The sequence below is a fragment of a genome, unplaced genomic scaffold, assembly GCF_019419815.1.
Source record: "Pyrus x bretschneideri cultivar Hongxiangsu unplaced genomic scaffold, Pyrus_bretschneideri_v1 Contig6, whole genome shotgun sequence".
In the NCBI taxonomy this organism is placed as follows: Eukaryota; Viridiplantae; Streptophyta; class Magnoliopsida; order Rosales; family Rosaceae; genus Pyrus; species Pyrus x bretschneideri.
The window spans coordinates 6507852-6531051 of NW_025999798.1; the positions used below are offsets into that span (position 1 = coordinate 6507852).

General features: G+C 37.1%; 4 protein-coding genes, 2 non-coding genes and 1 pseudogene across 7 annotated transcripts; 3 read left to right on the forward strand and 4 right to left on the reverse strand.

Annotated features, from left to right (window-relative positions):
* Positions 1-204: 204 nt before the first annotated feature.
* Positions 205-2183, reverse strand: LOC103961238 (annotated as a pseudogene).
* A 2126-nt stretch (positions 2184-4309) lies between these two features.
* Positions 4310-6503, forward strand: LOC103961239 (EEF1A lysine methyltransferase 4). Its single transcript, XM_009373772.3, has 9 exons — positions 4310-4593; positions 4686-4799; positions 4900-4968; positions 5229-5248; positions 5347-5399; positions 5508-5538; positions 5686-5764; positions 5879-6018; positions 6234-6503. The coding sequence occupies exons 1-9, from the start codon at positions 4401-4403 to the stop codon at positions 6246-6248; spliced, it is 714 nt and encodes a 237-aa protein (XP_009372047.3). The 5' UTR covers positions 4310-4400; the 3' UTR covers positions 6249-6503.
* Positions 6504-8572: 2069 nt separating this feature from the next.
* On the forward strand, positions 8573-16667 carry LOC103961240 (calmodulin-binding transcription activator 2). 2 transcript variants are annotated; one of them, XM_009373773.3, is made up of 13 exons: positions 8573-8660; positions 8899-8956; positions 9477-9596; positions 10228-10343; positions 11096-11184; positions 11393-11438; positions 11581-11818; positions 12252-12547; positions 13316-13702; positions 13818-14506; positions 14786-15365; positions 15619-15927; positions 16140-16667. In XM_009373773.3, the coding sequence occupies exons 2-13, from the start codon at positions 8917-8919 to the stop codon at positions 16233-16235; spliced, it is 3006 nt and encodes a 1001-aa protein (XP_009372048.1). In that variant the 5' UTR covers positions 8573-8660; positions 8899-8916; the 3' UTR covers positions 16236-16667. The 2 variants fall into 2 exon arrangements, with proteins under 2 accessions (XP_009372048.1, XP_009372049.1); XM_009373774.2 differs by lacking the exons at positions 8573-8660; positions 8899-8956; positions 9477-9596 and having other exon boundaries at positions 10228-10366.
* A 1875-nt stretch (positions 16668-18542) lies between these two features.
* Positions 18543-19140, reverse strand: LOC103961305. Its single transcript, XM_009373850.1, has 2 exons — positions 18983-19140; positions 18543-18891 (listed from the first exon to the last, which is right to left on the reverse strand). Exons 1-2 carry the CDS (start codon positions 19138-19140, stop codon positions 18543-18545), a joined length of 507 nt encoding a protein of 168 aa, XP_009372125.1.
* Positions 19141-20340: 1200 nt separating this feature from the next.
* Positions 20341-20413, reverse strand: TRNAF-GAA. The gene has a single exon. It is a non-coding gene; the product is annotated as a tRNA-Phe (tRNA).
* Positions 20414-20839: 426 nt separating this feature from the next.
* Positions 20840-22051, reverse strand: LOC103961241 (1-Cys peroxiredoxin). Its single transcript, XM_009373775.3, has 4 exons — positions 21909-22051; positions 21676-21824; positions 21324-21470; positions 20840-21257 (listed from the first exon to the last, which is right to left on the reverse strand). Exons 1-4 carry the CDS (start codon positions 22024-22026, stop codon positions 21012-21014), a joined length of 660 nt encoding a protein of 219 aa, XP_009372050.1. The 5' UTR covers positions 22027-22051; the 3' UTR covers positions 20840-21011.
* Positions 22052-22312: 261 nt separating this feature from the next.
* On the forward strand, positions 22313-22385 carry TRNAA-UGC. Its single transcript has one exon. It is a non-coding gene; the product is annotated as a tRNA-Ala (tRNA).
* The last annotated feature ends 815 nt before the right edge of the window (positions 22386-23200 follow it).

The following is a 23200-nucleotide window of genomic DNA, read 5'->3' on the forward strand; positions in this document are numbered from 1 at the left end:
AATTTAATTTAGAATAAGTCGTTACAATTATGTCACACCCCACTAATTGTGAATGGTAATTGTCGTTGAGCGGGAATTGGGGCTAGAATTGCCATGGCTGCTGCCAAGCTCAACCAGCCATGGCTGGGAAGAGATGGGTGAAGGGGGTTTGGAGTGGATTTTGGGTTTATTAGCATGTTACATGGGTGGCAATGCTCTAATATACAGTCATAACATAAAAAGGTGACTCTAATGGTGACAATTTATGTTAACGGACTGAGTCTGATTCGATCATCATGTGCTTTGTTTGGACTTCTTTGTCTTTTTTGGCGTAGCAACTTGTTTTTATGTTTATCTCATGTAACATCTGTAATATCTTCTTGTATCACTGAAATTTATGTTTGACCAAAAAAAAAAAAAAAAATATATATATATATATATAAGGGGTTAAAATGGGGAATTGCACAATATCCATAGTGTCACTAACTGCTGGTTAAAATAGAAACTGTAAATCACAGTGGCAAATTTCCAAAGAAACTACAGGGAAGGAACATTAGTTTTTCAATCCGATTTGTTCTTGTTCAAATAATGATCTGCTGCTTCTCCAAACAACTCTCTCACCTCTTGCAATTCTCTCTCTGCCAATAAAACAAAAAAAGTTACCTCACCCAACAAATGAAACCATCCAATTAAATTGTAACATGTTCTATTTGCACATATTTCTCGGAAGACTGACCTGCTGCTTCCAGTTGCTTCTCAAGTTGTTGGCCCACGGCGTCGTTCTCGGCCTGCAAGTGAGCAATCCTCTTCAACTGAGCTTCCTCGCCTCCCTCCGACAACGGCAGCGCCGCCACCAATGCATCTAATTTCACCAGTGATATCCATGGAATTAAATTTAATCAATAAAAAACAAATCAGATGTCACGTCATCAAACTCAAAGCCGACATGTTTAGACCATCCGGCCAGAGAGCCATAAGGCTAAGAATAGTCCGAAATGACACAAAAACCGTCTTAAATCGAGGGTTAGGCCAAAGGGCTCGTGGGGCCCACCAGAGCAAAATTGTGCAATCACGCCAACCAACTGCCCCGAACCAACCAGCTAACCAATCCTGAGTCAGCCCAAAATTCAAACCCACAGCTACCTGACATCAGCATTAGAAATTTTTTTTTGGGACAAAATTAAGAAAATAATAATAATAATTCTAATTTTTTTTCTATAACTACCCAAACCATTAAACAACATTAAAAAAATACTAAACAACATTAAACAATATTAAAAAACATTAAACTTAAACAACATTAAACAACACAATATCCACCCTGGTATTACTTGGGGGAGTTACTCAAACTTAAACAACACGGAAAAAAAAACATTTAACAACATAAAACTTAAACGCCTCCCTCATGCTTCTTTTGGCCCAAAGATGTGTAACAATATCATATTGTAGGTACTTGTTTGTGGCACGCGAACGTACCATCTTATGGCGCCTCATGTACTTATTTAAAGAGATATTACTAGTTCTTGGATCCAAAGGCAAATTAGGCTCATATATTTTTGCACAAGCCCTCCTTAACCTATTTGGATCATCTTAGTCATTATTAGACTCTCCATCAATATAGTCATCTCGCTCATCCTCCACAATCATGTGTGTGTAATATGATGCACAACATCATGATGGAGTTCAATTTATCTCGACATCATGATGGAGTTCAATTTATCCGAAAAATTATTGAGTTAGTTTAATTTAAGTAACCATATTAATTCAATTAAAATAATAAATTATGTTTGGCATATGGCCTTTTGGGCATGGTTTTTCGTTATAGGGCTATATTTGGTTTATGGCCCTTTGGCCCCCTTAGTTGGAGATGATAAGAAATATAGCATGGCACTGTTCATTAAAATATTAATTTATTGGAGGGCTATAGGGCTAAAGAAAGCCCTATGGCCCTTCTTCAGTTGGAGATGACCTTATGCTTTCACTAGATCAGCACTCATGAGCTTGGGTTGCTTTGCGAACTCTGTGTCACTGTCCAGAGTCAGGTTTTGATTGGGATTGAGATCCGGAGCTGGTGCGGGTCTGGCTTCCGGGTAATTGGGGGAGATTCAGATTGGAGGTGCATCCCGTTGCAGCATTCTGATGGTGGTGAAGGCAATTGTCGCGATCGTGTTCACCTTTTCTTGCAACTGGCTGGTTACGTCCATCACTCCAGTGTTTGTCCCCAAAACACAGGAAGCAACCAAACTTCAAAGGAGAATATCTAGTAATACACCCAAAGTTATGTAGTTCTAGCAAAGTTGAAGAAAGTTGAGGTTCCATCATAAATCTAATTGGCAATATAACGAGTAGCTCAACCTTTTATAAGCCCTTACAAGGTTTATCTTTTCACCAATATATAACTCTTTTACCTTCACATTCTCACAAAAATTACCCTCCTACTACTAGATGAAGTGACATGTCACATGTCATATGTTCGATCAATATTTAATAAGATCAAATCATTTATTAGAGTTCCCCTTCCATTGAGAGATTACCTGAGGAATACCTTATAGTGTTTATTTTATAAATTTTTTCAACAATTCAAACCGTCTATATTTTAGTACATTATTCATAAACTATTTATAAATAGATTAGACAAATTCAAAATTTTAAAGATATTTAATTGTAGTGAAGAAATAAATTAATATAGTTTGAAAAAAAACAATTATTTGACTGCATGGTTTCGGTTTTGGATATTTACAGAATATTTTTTTTTAGATATAATGTTTGAGGAAATATCTAAAGAATGAAGGTTGAATTGTTGAAATACGTGAAGTAGACTCTACAAAAATTCTATCAATTAAGCTTATTTGAAAAAGGTAATGTTAGAGAGACCAAATTTTTTAAATTAAATGATGTGATTGTAGATGATTAGATTATTAATTAAATGTCAATTAACGTGCTTGTTTCTTATTGGTGACACGTAATTTAGTTTGCAAAAATTCGGTTTCCCTAACATTACCCTTTAAAAAATACCTTCATGAAAGGGGATTGTCATTGATTTATATCATGTTTCACATATTATTTGTCACATAATACAAGTATGTAGTAAGACTCATATCACTCTAGTTTAATTTCGCCATACTCTAATCAAATTAGCTAGTGAGAGGCATGCACAACAACATCTTTAAAGGAGATATAAAAAATGTTACATAAAAATATAAAAATAACAAATAACATACTATTTTACTTCAATTGAAATGTCAAAGCTGACATGTAAAAGAAGACATGATTTCGAAGATCAAACTTCACTAAAACAACAAGTGTATCATAATTTGGATGAAACTACAATGACCGAACCATGACCTGCCTTGTAACTTTATTTCATGTAGAAACACAAGGCATCATAATTACATTGCAATTTAATAAAGGGTAATGCTAGAAAAACTACATTTGGAGATTAAGGGTCTATTTGGTATTCTACTTGAATCCAACTTTTTAAATTCAAAAATGATTTTCAAGTTTTAGGCCTTAAAAACTTATTTGGTAGGATTATTTTCAAAAACTGAATTCAAGACTAACTAAAAAATATAGTATATTTTCTAAAAACAAAAAAAATGAGTTTTAGAGTTTTTAAACTTAAACTCACTTAATTTTTTTCTCTCCCTGCTCCCCTCTCACTCCAAATCTATCTCTCTCTCTTTTCTTATTTCTCTCTCCTTTTTTTTTTTTTTTTTTTTTTACCTTTTTCGTCTCTCTTCCAATCCGTTCTCTTCAATATCTCGATTCTTTCTTTCACTCCTCTTCCTCTCTATCTTGTTCGATCCTCTTTCTTTTTTCTCTTTCCTTCAATCATCTCTTACTTTCTTTCCTCATCTCTCCTCTTTCTCCCCTCTTGCGACCCCTCTTTTTAGATTTGTTTGTCTAGTTTAAGTTGTAAGATTTAAAAATTTTAAATTGCAAACCAACCAAAATTTTGAGTCTTAAAAAAATTGTTTTCAAGAAATGTTTTGAGAAATGATAAAAAATTTCAAATAGGATACCAAACAGTTCTTAAAATTACATACGAAGCTCATTTATCAACGTTTAAGTAATAAACCAATCATCAACTTCCATATCTTTTAATTTCCAAAATTTTCTTTATAAATTTAATTTTTTTAATATTACTCTTTAATAAAATATATTTTCATGTGAAAAAAAGTTAAAACGCATTCGTGAGTTACAAGCAAAAGAGGCCACATTTAAGTATAATGTCACTCCCCCTTCCAAACTTAAACCCTCGGGCACGTGGCAATCTCAGGAAGCTGCTTAGGGGAAATGACAATAATGCGCATGTGCAATCATAGCATCACGCGCGAGCGCATCAACGACAAACCCAAAATGGAAACCAACCGAAGATTGAAGAACAAACCAACATTGAAGACTCCGTGAGAGAGAGAGAGATGACGATGGGAACGACGACGACGACGCAGGCGTACGGCGAGCCGTGGTACTGGGACAACCGCTACGCCAACGAATCAGGGCCGTTCGATTGGTACCAAAAATACCAATCTCTGGCTCCGCTGATCAATCTCTATGTCCCTCGCCATCCCAACCAACGCAACCGCATCCTTGTCGTCGGCTGCGGCAACTCAGGTACGTGCTCTGCCTTCTCCCTGGACCCGCACTCACCCGATCGGATCTCCCATTTGATTCACGCTTAAAAGGATTTGCTTTCCAAAACGCAGCGTTTAGCGAGGGGATGGCTGATGATGGGTACGAGGAGGTGGTTAGTATTGACATTTCGTCTGTGGTCATCCAAGCTATGCAGAGCAAGTACTCGAATCGTCCACATCTCAAATGTACGTATGTTTTTTATCATTTAAATTTGATGTTTTTATGGCTTGTTTATTTGTATTATGGTTATTTTTCTATTAATTTTGTTTATTAATAATTAATTAGATTTGCAAATGGATGTTCGAGATATGAGTGCTTTCGAAACTGCTTCCTTTGATGCAGTTGTTGACAAAGGTACTTCATTTTTCGTCTAATCTTAATTTGTTAATTATATTTTCAGATACATTTTGTTTGTTATGAGCGATATTCTACTTTAAACTAATCTAAACTGTTAATATTATTGGAACTCGGTAGCACTTCCCCTTTAGGCAATGTGGCTACTCCCATGTCTACCTCTGCATTTGTTACAATTTAACATTGCCGTCTAAACATAATTGAAAATTCATTTTTGCGAAATAATGCTGATTTTGCTTGTTTTGATTTTTTTCTCGCAGGAACTCTAGACTCTCTTTTGGTAAGGGCTGATAACCCGTCTGCTTCGTTCTTGTTTGTTTTATCTTTGTTGAGAATTTTTATTTATTTTTCTGTTGTATTGATTTTTTTTGTGCCTAGTGCGGAAGTAATTCGCGGAAAAATTCTACAGAGATGCTTGAGGAAGTTTGGAGGTGCGTTAAGACTGTTTAATCAGTAAATGGAATTGTTCTAAGCTTTTGGTTTTGTTTATTTTCTTGATTTCGTTCACCATATATTGAAGCAGTTGATACAAATTATAGGGTCCTCAAGGATAAAGGAGTCTACATTCTGGTAATGTTGCGTACTCTTTTATTCTCTGTCAATGATTTCAATATACCTTCCCTTCCCTCTTCCAGCCAGCCCGCCCGCCCTCTTTTTTCGTATTCTTGTTTTGCATTTTGTGTGTATCCATAACTTGTCTCAAACATGCTGCTGCAGATCACATATGGTGCCCCGTTGTATCGTTTGCGTTTGTTGAGAGAGTCATGCTCGTGGATGATAAAACTCCATGTCATAGGTTTTGATTAAGTCCTAACTTCACTTGTAATGTCGTTTAGCAATAAAAATGTTTTGTGACGTTTGTTCTTTTGGTTAGATATTGACTGTTGATTTCTCTGTACCATGTATGCAGAGAAACTTTCCTGCGAAGATAAATCAGAACCTCCAATTTGGGATCTGACAAATCCTGTTCCGCTAAATGATGATGGAAGCTCAACGGAGGAATTGCTGGGAAACAACCCTGATGTCCATTATATTTACGTTTGTACGAAGGTTGGTAGAAAGAAATTTCCTATCTTAGCACTTTAGAAATTGCTTTTCAGTTGCTTATTACTAACATAAAAGACGTGGCTTTCCAGAACACCTTTCGGGAATCTATTCTTTAGTTTTGTGTACACACAGGCATGAGAGAAGTTAAGTTCTTTAAGATAGGTTTGAGGTGTACATGTGACTATGATTTGATTTCATTTCCCTTCTCTTTTGGTCAGGATGATTCTTTGTAAGCCAGGCCTTAAGCATGAACTGTCAGTCGATGGAGGAAGACGAGAATCTTCAACCTCGTACGATTCCTTTCCCTGTCTCTGTATCATTACATGTATTGAAACTGAAGATTATAGCTTCTACTATGTTGTCTGTATAATGCTGGACCATAAGCCGAGCGTATAATTCATCATAACTTATCTGCAATTCTTTGATATCTTGAAGTTAATATATTGAAACTGGGAACACTAAACAATGTACGGTGAAGGATTTCATTATTTTCTACATGATTTTGACAGTGGACAAAAATTTTATACGAAACTGTGTGCTGGTTTGGTTTCTTACTTGAGATGAGTTTCCGTAGTTACTACTCGGTTAACAAGAGCGGAAAAAACCGACTCAGTAGTCAATGGAATGCCCAAAATTTAGCTGAGGTTTACGGTACAGGGGAGCCATGGCTGCCCTAACCCATAACTGCCGCAACTTGCAGTCGTGGCTTGTGATACGGGCATTTTATTTGGAGTAGGATTCTCTCTCCTCTTTTTTTCCTTCCCTCCCCTCCTTTCCTATTTAAACAGTCACGATTAAGCCGCTACAGTTGAATTTTCAGTTAACAGCATGTTCTTATCTTCGCTAGCAGTTGAGTTGTCAGTTACAAGATCTGGTGGAATTGACAGTGACTTGTTAGGTTTGGTTTTTCGCTTTAAGACTTTTTGGTTTGTAACCTACAAGTAGAGAGCATGTGAAGAAATTGAAATAAATGGAGTGAGAATTTTTGCCATCACCGGATCCTCGTGTTTACTTATTAGCATTTATCACGTGATGAGTGATACATATCAAAGGGATATAGAATTGATGACGAGGCGAATTCTCTCACGAGGAATTAGAACGGAATCAACTCTCAATCCTGTGAAACGGGAGTTAACATAACAATAAAGGGCAGATTAAGAGCTAGCTTTTGGTGAGAGGTTTCGAAGTTGTCACCTCTTTCAGCATTGAAAAATAAGTACCGTTAGATTAAAAGGAAAATTAATAAAAATAACTTGAAAACTTTGAGTTTTAACTATAAGGACAAAATAAAGGGTAAAGTGAATAATACCAATATTGATTTTTTAGTGTAAAAATGTGGTTTTTTTGTTAAAGTTAACAGTACCGTGAGCTTTTCGTTAAAACTCCTTAGATTTAAGAGCTAGTCGATAATTTTTTTATGAATTAAGACGCAAATTTGAAAGTGACAAGATATTACCACTAATCAAACTCGATCCAGATGCTCATCTACCTAATACTTAATGAAGACAATGACTATTTTTTTTCCCACCCCCTTATGTCTAACCTCTTTATGTCTAACGAATCTTCGTTGAACTATAGCATTCCCTTTTCTTTCTAGTTAGAAATGACACGCACTCAATCTTCGTACTATTATTTCCTTGTTTTTTCTCAATTCAAACATTGTAATTATAAAAGCACACAAGATTTGAAAAACAGAAAAATAAAATTACCAATAAGATATTCCATTTCGATTCAATATTCAAATTTCAACGTAGTAAAACTCTTTTGACGGTGTGAAATAAACGAGAGAGTTGAAAATTCATTATCACTTCACTTCTTGTTAAAGCTAGACTAACCACCTTTTAAATCCTCGAATTCGTAAAGTGAACTCCTATTATTTCATATCTTAAAAGTGATAAGATTACTTTTAAAATCTAATCACTTTTAAGCTATGAGATAACAGGAGTGGTGTGAAGATTTTCATACCACAGGACAATGTATCATCACCAAACAAAAGTTTCTAATAAACTTCGAAACAAAATTTGTTCAGCTAAAAATTGCAGAAACCAATGCTGATACGAGAGTAAAAGGAGATAATAAGACACATTTTAATCTTTATACTAATTCTTTTTTAATTATGTTTGTTATTTTTATGTAATTAATAGTCGAAAATAAAAATGAAAGTGTGACAATCAATTTCTGAAAGTAAATAGGAATCTGATAGATGTATACCTATAAAAATGAGCAATTGTTTAGTGCGTCAAGAAAATGGAGTTGTACGCTGCATATCATTACATAATTAAAGAGAATTCTTTGAAGTGTCCATCTAATTATATAAGGGTGGTACTATTCACATATCTATTTTTACGACCTAAACACTCTTGTTAATTTTTATCTTTTGATTTTCTTTAATTCATTCATTCTGACGATTAAAAATTGAGAAAATAATGTGAGAAATAAAAATAAGCGTGGATAATACAAATAACACGCGGCGTGCGAAAACCAAAGAACACGTCGGATTAGTGTGAACGCAAAGCCATTCCACATTGACTTCCAATCCCTATCTTTCTCTCTCCCTTCCCCCGATTCGTTTCTCTTTCTTTTTTTTTATTAGTGCTTTTCACACGCTTCGCTTTCCCTCTGTCTCTCTCTCTCCCCCTGCCAAGGTACGTTTCTTTAACCGAAACCTCATTCCCCAGTCCCTCCCTCCCTCTCTCTCGACTGATTGCCTGAAAGCATCCGCCATTTCTTCCTTTCGGTTCTTGTTTTTCGATTTTGTTTGCGAACAGAGCAGAAATTGATTTTCTGCAATTTCTGGAGATGTATTTTGGTTTTGCGTTTTGTTCTGTCTGGATTGGTGGTGGTAATCACAGTCTCTCTCTGCGTCTGTCTCATGAAATCTAGGGTTTATGCGAGCTCGTCATGGCTGATACCAGGAGATACGCCCCCAATCAGCATCTAGGTCGGCTTTCTCTCCCTCTTCTCTTTCTTCATTTCAAGTTTTGTTCTGTCAATTTTCTTTTATGTTTTTTGGTTTAAAAGTCGGATTTTTCAATTTTTTTTTCAATATTTAACTCGACAATAGTTGTTTTCACGAATGGCTGTGATTTTTTTTGTTTATTGGAATAATTATTGGGCGTGATCATTGATTAACACTTCATGCATGCGTGTAGTACTTTCAATTTTTCACATTTGATGAAAGAATTAGTGTGGATGGATTAACTGAGTGAGTAATCTTGTGATGGAATGCTATTGCAAACGCCGGAAGTAATCTTGTATTGCATTGTAAGTGCATTGAGTTGTGTCGTCTCTGTGTCACATTTCTCAGGTGCATCAAGTGTATTTGCTTATGAAATTGGGATTCCGAAAGTGTTTGTTTATGTCGAAGTAGTTGCTCGGCTTCGATTCTTCCCCTGTATTTGTTTTTATTACTTTAGTTTTTATGATTTTTTAATCTGTTGGTACTTTTGGGAATTTGACAGACCTTGCCCAGATATTGCAAGAAGCAAAGAACCGTTGGCTTCGTCCAGCTGAAATTTGTGAAATACTTCGCAACTATCGGCATTTTGAATTGACCACAGATCCACCCGTCAGGCCTCCAGGTTGACCCTTGCATGTTTGTTTTCTGAATGACTACATTTGAATAGTTTGTTCTTGATGACTCTGTATTTTGTCTGAATTTGTTAAGTTCTATCTTCAGTCAGTTGGGCTGTTATATTTTTTCTTTGGTTTTACTTATTTTCTAGTTAAAGTAGGAAAACCATTTTATGAATTTTTCGGAGGTGTGCTTCATTTACTTGTACAATATGAGAAAGCCAGATACTGCCATAAGAAACATTGTTTGGTTGATGAAACATTTTTTGGTTGATGAAACATTTCTTTTTTTGTTTTCCCTGGGGTTGCACATTCTGTTATTTTCTTTTCAAACATCATTCCCTGTTATGTTTAAAGCACTCGTTAATTGCTCAATTATCATTATTTTTACTATTTAATACGGGTTAAGATGTGACACAGTTGGACTGGTATTTTCTGTTTCTCATATACATAATGCAGTATTCCACATGTCATATCTTAAATTTCTTCATTTAATTATCTAATTCTTCCTTTCCCATTGTATGCCTAGAATCATCCCATATGATCATTGGTCATTGGGCATTTGTTACTTCAGATGGATCACTGGTATTCTTTCTTGGTATATGCAAACAGAAGCTAAATTATGTTCGTTTTTTACAGCTGGTTCTTTGTACCTGTTTGATCGAAAAGCACTTCGATATTTTCGTAAAGACGGTCATCGCTGGAGGAAGAAAAGGGATGGAAAGACTGTAAAAGAAGCCCATGAAAAGTTGAAGGTGTGCTGTTCAATCTATTATTAGTAAGTACACCTTTAGGGGTTGGTCTAAGAGATAGGGTTGAGTCGTTGTCTGGTTGATGTCTTTTGTACCCGGATCCTCTGTCTTTTGGTGGTCGTAGTTTGCAGGTAACATAGATACCACAGAAGTGATGGATCAATATTCATAATTCTATTTTGTAATTGCAAAGATCAAAGTAAGTAGAGCATCCATGGGTTATATGTTATGATTATTGCTTTCAACTGTTCAGAGTTCATTGAGCATTGAATGTCTCTATGGTAGACCTTAATTTCGGGTCACTTGAGCACCCTTAGTTTTTAAGAAAATAAAACTTATAAAGAATAACAATTTTTTCTCTGAATCCAGTGCTGGGTGTTGCAAATGTGACACAAATGGTAAATTCTTAATTTATCTACTTTGGAAGCTGGTGGTCATTTAGGTTCTTTTATCCCCGTGTTTAAACATTCTTTTTTGTTTTCATTTGTTCTTTTAATAGGATAATGTAAAAGGTTGTTTAGTTTCTTCTCCCTTTATCCATTTAAATATCACTAAGTTTGTCTTTCTGGTGCTCAAATTTTTATATTCAAGGCTTTTGTTAGCTATGATTTGACCTTTTCAATTTATGTGCATTGGAAAAATGATAAACTTTCTTCTGTAGTGAGTTTAGTCGCTTCAATTATTTTGGCTTGTATGGTCCTTGGTATTGGTACTACTTGATATTTAGCTCTCTGTTGGTTTTTGACGTTTTTTAGGCTGGCAGTGTAGACGTACTTCATTGTTACTATGCCCATGGGGAGGACAATGCAAATTTTCAACGGCGGAGTTATTGGATGCTTGACACGTGAGTTTTCTATTCAAAGCTGTAAATTAAGTTTCGACTAGGTTGCATAAATTCCATTAACCACCCCTCTGGAAAAAAAAATAAAAAATAAAATAAATAAATCATTCATGCCCAAGAACTGATGTTTAAAATTGCAATCTCAATATATCTTCAAGCCATAAGAATAAGTTATTGTTGGCCAATAAATACCTGTTTTCTTTGTTCGCAGGCATTTACAGCACATTGTTCTTGTGCATTACAGAAATGTGGAAGAGGTACTCCTACAGTTTTTTTTTGTTTAAAAATGTGTGCATGTGCATCTGCGCACACATTGCAGATAGGATACAGATGCCCAGACGGTTATTATTATTTTTGGTTTTTAAAATAAGACTTGCTGTCCCTCCTTGCTCTTCACAGGCAAACTCAGCTGCCCGTATGGTTCAAACATCCTTTGGTTCAAGTCCACTTCAAACATCCTTCGCTTCAAGTCCAGTTCATACATCCTTTGCTTCAAGTCCAAACAGAGTTGACTTGGGTAGACAAACAGAATTTGAGGATGTGGATTCTCGGAGAGATGCAGGAACTTCATCTGTTGAGCAACCGATGTTTGGTTCCTTTTTTCATAATGCTTCTTTGCTTCCTCAACAAGTTGGAGGTAAAATGCATAGCTGCATATGCCTTTTCGTTTGTGTTTGATTTGTTCAATCAGTTTTTGACATTTTGTAGAGTCTTGCAATATCTTTTCTGTTTCTACTTTTACTCATTACTGCTGGACATTCCATGGTTCCATTTTGTTAAAAAAAATGATTTCATCATATTTTTTTCTTTTCTGTTTCTTGATCACATTTTACTGCCTCTGGTCTTTTAACAGTAACATGCACGATCCATTTTATCAAACTCCGCTTCTAGACCCCTTTTAGGTCATTTTCATGTTGTGGTTTTTTTCATTTTATAGACGAAACTCATTGAGTAATGGTGTTTTTTACGCATATAAAAATCGTATTTGTTTCAATGATTTTGATTTATCTTTTGCAATAATAAGTTTCCAAAAATGAAATATGTGACCAGGTGTCTCTGGTGCTTTTCAGGATTTCCTGAGTCATTCAGGGATCCCTCTAGTACATGGTATGGTGGACCTAAATTTGATCATGGTGCTGGATTATCTGCCTGGCAAGGAATGGATAGCTCAACGAGAAATGAGCACATCATGCATGGCCAAAACCTTTTTGTTGAAGAACCTAACAGAGCTGACTTTATAACTCTTAAGCTAACAGATGCTAAAGTGGATGCTCATAGTGGAGTCAAAGATGTAACTTGTGAAGATAGGTTGACCACTAACATAGATGTCCAAATTGTCTCAGCACCTTCTCAAAGAGCAGATCAGGTCTGTTATTTACAGTCACTTTCCTTCCCACTGTCTATACCTAATTAATTTAGTTTCCTAAATATCTTATATTGCATTTTATGAGATAGTGCTCTGGTGTAGAATATGCATCTTTATTTTTGAGATTGATGAGTAGAATTTAAATTTCAACAGTATTGTAGTATTAGACTATTAGTTGACAACTTGACAGAAATATATATGAATGTGAACACTCACACTCACACACTCAGAACCCCCTTTAGTAGCATAAGTTACCGCAATAGACTACAACACTGTTGAAGAAAAACGAGACCTAAATCCTAAATATTTCAATTTCAATAGCTAATTGAACTTAAAACTTTTAATAATGCAAGTATTGAGAATTGATTTAAGCCAACCAGGATTTTTCGTTGTGTGGGGTAAGTGGAGTACCTGTCCCTATTCCACAGATCATACTGATCCATGTATGAGGAAAATTGTTATTTAATTCTATCGTGTGCGTTTTAGAATGCCTAAGAGGTTGATCACAAGTACAGTCATGCACACTTTTCCTTTCCCTCTCTTTACGCAGTGACTGATGTGATGTATAAACATGTATTATCATGTCTTGGAAACATTGACTATACTAATGTGTATGTTCTATTAGGTTGCTTTTGAAAGTGAAGTATCAGATTGTCTAAATTTATTTTTCTTGTACTATTGTTCTCTCTCAATTTATGCACTTCATTTTTTAAGGTTAGTGTTTCGTGTGGTGGGAATTTCCTTAGTGATACTTGAACCTTCTTGCAGGTGCCAAAGGAGCATGACTTCAATGTGCTTCATCCTGAGGTTCAAGATTATTCTGATCCTCAGATTGTAGTAACTCCTTCCAACCAAGTTGAAGAGAATAGAGATGGTGGTGTGCGTAATGAACCAGTGGAACTGAAGAAACTAGACAGCTTTGGGAGATGGATGGATAAAGAAATTGGTGTGGATTGTGATGATTCCTTGATGGCTTCTGACTCTGGTAATTACTGGAGTACATTTGATGCTGAGAGTGGTGATAAGGAAGTGTCCAGTTTATCACACCATATGCAGTTGGATATAGAGTCACTGGGTCCTTCTCTTTCCCAAGAACAACTATTTACTATTTCTGATTTTTCACCAGATTGGGCTTATTCAGGAACTGAAACAAAGGTATGTATACAGTTTGTATTTTTGTTATAATTTATTTATTTATTTCTATAAAAAAAAAATGTCCACAATACATAGACATTGACATTGTTCAGTTTTTGCCTCTCCTCCTTTTCAGGTTTTAATAGTTGGCAGTTTTCTGGGAAGCAAGAAGGATTGTGCTGACACTAACTGGGGATGCATGTTTGGTGAAATAGAAGTTTCTGCTGAAATTCTATCTAACAATGCCATTAGATGTCAAACTCCTCTGCATGCTCCCGGGCGTGTTCCATTCTATGTGACCGGCAGAAATAGGTTAGCCTGCAGTGAAATTAGGGAGTTTGAATACCGTGAAAAACCCATTGGAATAGCTATCAACAGGTTAAGAGATGATGAATTATGCTTTCAGATACGACTAGCAAAATTGTTGAGCTTGGGCTCAGAGAGGAAGTGGTTGATATGTGCTGTTCCAGATTGTGATAAATGTAAGCTCAAAAGTTCCATATTTTCAATGCGAAGCAACAGGGAAAGTGATTGGGTAACAATTGATGGGGCTTCTATGGCATGCGAAAGTGATCACTTGAGCCGTAGGGATGTCTTGATTCAGAATTTGTTGAAGGATAGACTCTGTGAATGGCTAGTCTGTAAAATTCATGAAGGAGGCAAAGGACTACATGTTCTGGATAATGAAGGCCAAGGTGTTCTACATTTGACGGGTGCTCTTGGTTACGAGTGGGCCATAGGTCCCATAATTGCTGCAGGCGTCAGTCCCAATTTCAGAGATGCTCACGGAAGAACAGGGCTTCACTGGGCATCATATTTTGGAAGGTACGGTTGCTGTTATAGATTCTTCTCTTTTATATGTCCAATCATATTCATTATCTACTTGCAATATATATGGAGTGATCAGTATTAAATTCAAATACTGCATTTCTAGCTCATTCTTCTCTTAATATTGCTTTAGTATATAAGATTAAGTGAATGTTATCTTACCTTTTCTGAGGATGGGTAACAGGGTCAGCTATGCCATCTTAACACTTTATTTATGCGACATGGATAGATCTCTATGTAACACTAATCTCTTAATTTTTTTCAATCCTTTTATAGAGAGGAAACTGTCATTGCGTTGCTTCGATTGGGTGCCGCTCCAGGAGCCGTTGAGGACCCAACATCTGTGTTTCCTGGCGGACAAACTGCTGCTGATCTAGCCTCGAGTAGAGGGCATAAAGGGATTGCTGGATATTTGGCAGAAGCGGATTTAACCAGTCACCTAGAGTTGTTGACCATGAATGAGAATATAATGAACAATGCTACCGCAACTATTGCAGCTGAGAAGGCCAAACAGACTGCAGAAGTTGCTGCATCTGATGTTGCAGTAGATGAGCAACATTTTCTCAAAAACCCTATAGCAGCTGTTAGGAAATCAGCTCATGCGGCTGCTCTAATTCAAGAGGCTTTCCGGGCTCGTTCATTTCGTCAGAGACAGTTAACCAAGAGCAGAGCAGATATTTCTGAAGTTCAGTCTCAGGACCTTGTTGCACGTCGTTCCTTGAAGAGAGTCCAGAAGTTCGCTCACTATGAGGATTATCTGCATGTCGCAGCAGCTCTGAAGATCCAACAAAACTATCGTGGATGGAAGGGAAGAAAGGATTATCTGAAGATTCGTGACCGTATTGTTAAAATTCAGGTACCTCATCCTTTTGCTACTAATTGCGCATGTCATTGCTTGCTTAGTTATGTTCCAGACTAATGCATTTCAATTGTGGGCATGCATTGACTGCACAATGTGTTTTCCGACCCTGCATGTTCACAATACAATGTGTCACAGTTATCTATTCTTTGAAATACTGTGACCATTTGAAATTTTGTTTTTGTGGGACTTGGGTGTACCTTCAGTATAGATGGTGCTCTAAATCATCGACTCTGTTTGTTGCTTTTAGGCTCATGTGAGGGGACATCAGGTTCGGAAGAATTACAAAAAGGTTTTGTGGTCTGTTGGTATACTGGAAAAGGTTATACTGCGTTGGAGGCGAAAAGGAACTGGTTTGCGAGGATTTCGGGTGGAAAAGCCTACTGAAGATGCATCTTCAGAGGTTAAGAAAAATGATGACTATGAATTTCTTAGTGTCGGTCGGAAGCAGAAATTTGCTGGGGTTGAGAAAGCTCTCGCAAGGGTACGGTCCATGGCTCGTCAGCCTGAAGCGCGTGAACAATACATGAGGCTACTTTCAAACTTTGAGAAACTTGAGGTAACCTCTCACTGTATATGTATTCAAAAATATACATGCGCACACGCAAATGTATAGATAAATCTTCAAAATTCGAAATGTGGGGGGACTTCATGGAAACTAGAAGAGCTTCCTGCTGTTTTTTTCAGGAATAATTTCTCCAACGTAGATCATGCACGCTATAATGTTTTGCTGTTTATTCGAAAGTTGATGTATATATTCATTATCAACAGATTGCGGACGGGGAGAACCAGGCCTCGAATCAAAATGAAAGCTCCGACGAAAAATTTATAGATGAAGTTCTGCGTGCACACAATGAAGGTCAATGATCAACTTCCACCATGTCAAGTAATTGAATGGAGTAAACCAAAGGCTGTATGGCCTATTTTTGTCGCCCTACCCGTAATATTTTCGCCTATATGTAACGGCCGTCGTGGTTTTTTTTACTGGGGAAATTTTGTCAATTGCAGGAAGGATGGGAGAAATGGGAAAAAGCAGAATTGTATATGGCTCAGATTTCCTTTTTCCTTACTTAACCAGTAGTCAAGTTTTATCTGACCTAGTTTTCTAGGGTTCTTATGAAACGGGGGCAGCTGATGGTCAAAATTTCAGAGTAGTTGACAGGTTTAAAGTTTTACCAATGGTGCTATATTTTACAGTTACCTTGGGTTTTTTTCCATAAATTATCATCAAATTACAACCCATTTGGTGCTGTATGCTTTACACTAATTTATCTAAATTGCGGTGAACACATTGCAACAGCTAACTCGGCTTTAGCTCGGGTCTACGTTTCAATTTTTTTCTATTGACAACTTTTTTTTTTTTGGTAACAAATTATGATAGGATTTTTACTACATGCAAAAGTAGGGATAAAAACATTTAAAAATACTTACAAGAGTACAAGGTTATTGTAGTATAGATGCTCAAGCAAGGTTGTTTTCCACATGGATTGAATGAATAATTTGTATTTAAACTAATCCTTAGCTAATTATTTAGAACAAAGATTCGAAAAGGTTGATCTTGAAATTTAAAATAATAAAAACGAATTTAATCTAAAAACAATTAAATAGATCAACAAAGTAAAGAAAGCAAAAGAAAACAGTTATGGAAAATAATTTAAACACTAGGGTTCTGGCATTCTACCATCACCATTAACAATCCTATGCAATTTTACCAAATTACTTATGAATTTCTACATACATGCTTTGAAGGTTAGGTTTTCTTAATACATATTTTTCTTGTGATGTTCAAGCGAAAACATATATCTAACATGCAATCTGTCTGTGGTGTTCAGATCAAATATAAACATACAAGACTCATTAAGCTTTGTGAAAACTCTTTGAAAAACCATGCAACACTTAAGAGCGTGATGTTCGCCTTAAGTGAACTTACAATTACTGATCACTAGAAGTTATCCTTAATTTCAGGATGATGTTCTAACATAAATTGCATCAAATTACTTGTCTAAAAACCTAATGGTCGCGAATCACTAAGACAATTAGATAGTTTAATTGTGGTGATTAATAATTCAAAGCAAGCATGCATCCATTCATAAGCAAATTAATAAAATCACATATTCATGCTAAGGCTTATGGCTTCATCCTAGCAAACGAAAATTAGTTATGAACAACTATAAAAACTAAAGAAAACATATTAACTAGAAAAATGATTGAAAACACCTTGTAGGTAAAGTCTGAAGTTCTCCAAAATAATGCTAAATTCTCTCAATGTTGCGTCCCCCGCCGCCCCCCCCTCCCCCCCCCGGGCCCCCCCCCCCACCCCCCCAACCAAAAAAAAAAACTTAATGGCTAAAAAGCCTTATTTATACTACTCCGAATTAAAACCATCATAGAAAATAAACACACTCCAAATCTAACTAGGAAATTTGTCCAGCACAGAAATAGCCACGTTTCTGGACTTTAATGGCTCCAAAACAGGTCCAAAACGACTTGAATTAAAGATTAGGACCTCCTCTTCAAGTTCCAAGAAAAGCCCAAGACCAAAATCCATCATCTTCCGGCCCAAATAAGCTCTGCAGCCCAATTTGTTAGCACTGCACTCTAGGCATAAATTAATTCGCCACGATCAAATGCTTTGGGATAAAATTATGAAATTTTGATGCAACCTTCTTGACAAAATCATGAACCCGCTCCAATTGGAATCACTCAAAAATTCCACCGTTTGATTAATTTATGCTCAAAACAAGTTCGCGTGTCCTACATTAAAAACACATAGCAAAACATCAAAATCTCACCAAAATATACCAAGAATAGGGAATAATATATAGTATAAAATCGACTCATGAGTTATCTCATCTTAGGGTCAAGGTGAACCACAAATTTCTTTGAGGACATAAGGAGTTTTAACTTTTTTTTTTAATGAAGAACGTTGCAGACTGTGAATCTGAATCATTGATAAAAGTTAATTTTAGCTCAATAGGCGATCCAAATTCATAGTTTAACAATATAAATATTGAGCTAGTGGCCCTTTACCACAGTATTGGAACAATGTTGTGCCTTTGCATGACAGTATGGATTCAAATCTTGTCGGTGACTAATCTATTATCGATTCAAATAAAAAAAAAACAATATAAACATCGAAAATGTATAAAATATTGATAAGCCTACCGCATTGTCTTATGAAATTGGAGGAAGTTGAGCAGAGGCAGAGAGACCCTTCAGTTTCGGCATCAAACCCACAGGTCCCGCCGGACTGCGCACACCTCTCACACATCCACACCCGGTATCCGGCACTGCGAAGCTCAGCTTAATCCCGTAGATCCAATCCAACGGCCCTAACCCTTTCAGTTCGTCTGTATTCGTCACGCTCGTATAATGCGTGCAGTCCAAGATACTCATGCTCATGAACTTCACCGTATCGTATCCTGTAAAACAACATGGTGGAGAAATAGTAGCAGCAGCAGCAGCAGTCGTACTAGTACTATTAGCACCGTTGGCTAAAAATCCTCCTGGATTGGGGGAGTAGCTGATCCGGAACCGGAACGGAAAATCCAAAAGGTGTTGCAGGAGTCATAAAGCTCGTCGCAGGAGTGGCCGGAGAGTTGAAGCAGAGGGACTTGTAGTTGTTGAGGACAGGGGAGTCGATGGAGCAGTTGAGGAGGGCGGGATAGGAGAAGAGAGTGAGAGTGGGAAGGAGGTGGAGGTGGAGGTGGAGGTGGAGGGATAGGAGGAGGTTGACGGTGGAGATGAGTGGTTTTGACTGAGACCACCACATGTTCGATGTGTGTGAAAAATGAAAAGTTAGTTACTGTGGCTGTGATGGGATCCACAAGTTGAAAAACAGGCCAGAAAGCATAGTGGCTTCAGCGAGGACATGGAGCGAGATTGGTGGCGTGAGTTTATAACTAGGCAAACTACGCTATGATGATAATTAGTTGTATTGAGAATTTAAGTTTGGCTCTCGACTCATGGGGCACATCCTACTCACCATGGTTAAGTGACAAATAACAAATGATTTGTTAAGTTCTATGGTAAAAGGCTCGACATGTAGGGTTCTGTCCAAACCATTCAAACCGACTAAAGAATTATTTGGTTTGATTTTAACTATAACACTAGAAACATGTAATCTTGAGCCAAATCGAATAACAACGTAATTTTATTGCTTTGGTTCGTTTTGAAACCTTAACTAAATTGAATGCATAGGGTTAAGGATGTTAAAGGGAGAGATGTTAGTAGCAATTTTCTAGTTAGTAAAAGTTACTTTGATCAAATGTAACTTACTAGCAAATCTATCGTCTGACAAAACAAAAATTACTTTGATCGAATGTTAACTTATGATTTCTGGAAACTCAAAAATTAGAGTAGTGCTGCCATATATGCAACTTCTAATTTTAAGGGGCTCGTTTAATAATTGGTTTGTTTTAGTTTGGTTTTTTTGTTCCCATTGTGTATACATATGCCTGCACATTTTCTACATATCTCGGGCCGTATTATCGTCGCGTTTCTTGTCTACATCCCTTGTTTCTCAGTAAAAGAGGAATGCCGGGTCCTAAGATCCTTATGTTATTGAATTAATATGATAATAAAGTTTTTTTAATTTTTTTAACTAAGGATATTATTCACATCAGGTCCTAAGATCTTTATGTTATTGAATTAATACGATAATAAAGTTTTTTATTTTATTTTAACAAACGATATTATTTACACTAAGGGAGAGGAAGTGGGCTTAGCCTTACAATGAATTAGCAATAATGTGGTTCAAACTCGCCTTTGACGATAATCGAACTTAAGACCTCTCACTTACAAGTGAAGAGGAATACTAATAAACTGTAATACTAAACGGCGATAATAAAGAACTTAAGCAGCGTGGTTTGAAATTTAAAATCCACTTGAGCTTCAAATGTAGGACCAAAAAGATGGCTTTGGGGGCATAAATAATTAAAATAAATAAATAAATAAATAGTAAAAGGAGAAATGCGGTGAAGGTGGATCGAACACCTGACCTTCAGATCTTCAGTCTGACGCTCTCCCAACTGAGCTATCCCCGCTATTGTGTGAGTTCTACGTAAATTTACATTATAACACTTTCCAAAACAGTTTAACCCCTCACGCAGTAACACTCCCACAACCAAATGCTAACTTTTCTGTGTTGCCAGTGCTGGCTTCTAAACTAAAAAGATGATATGCTAGGCATATATTTATCTTAGAATTGGTATTTAGAATAAAAAATAATGCTAAAAAGATTAAATTTACAAACTAAATGATGCGTCAGCAATAGAAATAAACAAATTTATCAACATTTAAGTAATCAACCAATCATCAACTTTCATATCTTTTAGTTTTCAAAACTCGCTTCTAAATTTAGTTTACCTAGCATTACCCTAGAATAAAAGATCCCAAAAATAAACCAATTAAGCTTAACCTGTAGAACTCGCCATCCCCTCCCTCATGGGCATAAAAAAACACAGAATCGATCCGCACACATGATATTATTGATAATATGCTTCATTACTTGATTACACAAAGGGTAGCAGCAGCCACAGAAACCACTACATATTTAGACACCAGTCACAAACAAAGGGCACATACTTAATGTTACATACTACTCCTCCATTCTTTCGGATCTCTCCACAGTATTTAACATTATCAAACGTCTGTGAAGCGGAGGTACCCCTTCTTCGACGGGAGGTCCATAGTCTTGTAGCCCTGAGGGAACGTCTTCTTGGCTTCCTCCTCAGACACCGACGGAGAAATGACCACCGGATCCCCCGGCTTCCAGTTCGCGGGGGTTGCCACCTTGTGCTTGTTCGCCTTCTGCAGCGACTCCAACACCCTCACCAGTTCGTCCATGTTCCGCCCCGTGCTCGCCGGGTACAGAAAGCTCAGCTTCACCTATAACCAAACAAAATTAAGTAACCCCAAAGTTTAGCCTTTGCACACGTAAGTACGCCTAAGTACCTTCTTATCAGGCCCCACGATGTGAAGAGCGCGCGAGGGAACTGGGTTTCCTGAGGAGTCCTTGACATCCGGCTCCACCATGTTAAGTTGCTTAATGATCTCTCGTTTCGGATCTGCCAGAATCGGGTAGTCCACCTTGCACCCGGACTGCATAACACAAAACACACATATGTATATATGTATATGTATATGTGTGTGTGTGTGTGTGTGTGTGTGTGTGTGTGTGTGTGTAAACAACCCATGCATATCTTACATAACAAAAAACTGAGTGAAACATACTAAAAAAATGAGTGTTGGAAACACTAGCCGAAATTAGAGCGTCAATCAAACATATTGAATAATCAGAACTTACGTTGTAGGCTTCGATGTCCTTGATCCATTCGAGATGAGAAGGAACATCGTCGCATGACAAACCCACAAGCTTCACTCCCTTCTCTCGAAACTTCGGAGAATACTCGGCCATCTTCCCGAGCTCCGTCGTGCAAACCGGCGTGAAATCGCCTACACGCATGCACATGCAATCACATAATAAAACTAATGAAGCAAATTAACAACAGGAATTAGTAAGTAATTAAGGTTAACTACCGGGGTGGGAGAAAATGATGGCCCAGCTGTCACCCAAGTAGTCGTAGAGCTTGATCTTTCCATGGGTGCTTTCAGCTTCAAGGTCTGGGATGGTGTCTCCAATTGTGAGTCCCGGCATCTTCACAACTAGTAACGGACGCAAACTGCAACTCTCTGTGCTTTGTGAGAAGAAGAAGGAGACATGTAGGGACTATATAAAGACTTGTGGGACCATTGCATGGGGAGAACGTGGCTAGGGAGTTGTGGCAGTTGGCCCCATGACACTTGTTTTGGGATGTTGCCACGTGTCCAATATGAAGACAACGTGGCCATTGGTTTCTGGATTAATGAACGGATGGCAATCTCTTGAATTTTTATTATTTTTATTTTATGTTATATTTATTTATTTCGGTATTTCCACCAACGGGGATGTAGCTCACATGGTAGAGCGCTCGCTTTGCATGCGAGAGGTACGGGGTTCGATACCCCGCATCTCCATATGTTTACAAATTTTCTTATTTATTTCGCTTTTTTTCGCTTTCCTTTCCGGCGCAATATCTCTCACTTTTTCACTTACTCGGTCGCAGCTCAAATCGCTCAGCTGCAGAACGAGACGCTCAGCCCCGACACGTTAAAGGTGTAGGCTTTTGATATATAAATGTTTTAATGAATGTACACAGAAATTTAACGTTGTTGTCTTTTGCCCCTAGAGAAGAGAAAATGAGTTCGTTCGACTAATTTTCGTAGATGATGACGTTGTAATTATCTCTCTGTTTCGTTGTGAAAAGATGAGTGGAATGAGTTCGTTCTTTCGTGATGAATGTAAAATATGAATCCCAAATATTTGCTGACTCTATTCAGATGTTCACAAATACCGGATTCTCTTTCGGATAGGCTTTGAAACGAAAAGGAAGGCTGGAATGTCAACAGGCGTCTATTATTGAATTGAATTCACCCGACCTTATAGTACCCATTTTTGAAACGTTCAGTGCCAAAATCACTAAATGGGTAAGTCACCAATCCCTAAAACAGACTATATAATTTACTTTATATGCTAGATTACAGGTGGGCATTTTACTAGAGGTTTCTATTGTTATGAATCTATCCTTGTGTGATTCCTGTTGAAGCATAAACTCGAGGGTGGGATGATTTCAGAGCAGCCTCCCCCATTCATTAGATAGAGAAGATCATTAGGATTTCGTGATCCATTGCTAAACTTACATTTTTTTTAGACCTATTGCCGATACTAAGTTGCCGCCAAAAAATTGTATCCATTTTTCATGATATTATGCATGGATCAGATGTATCATGGC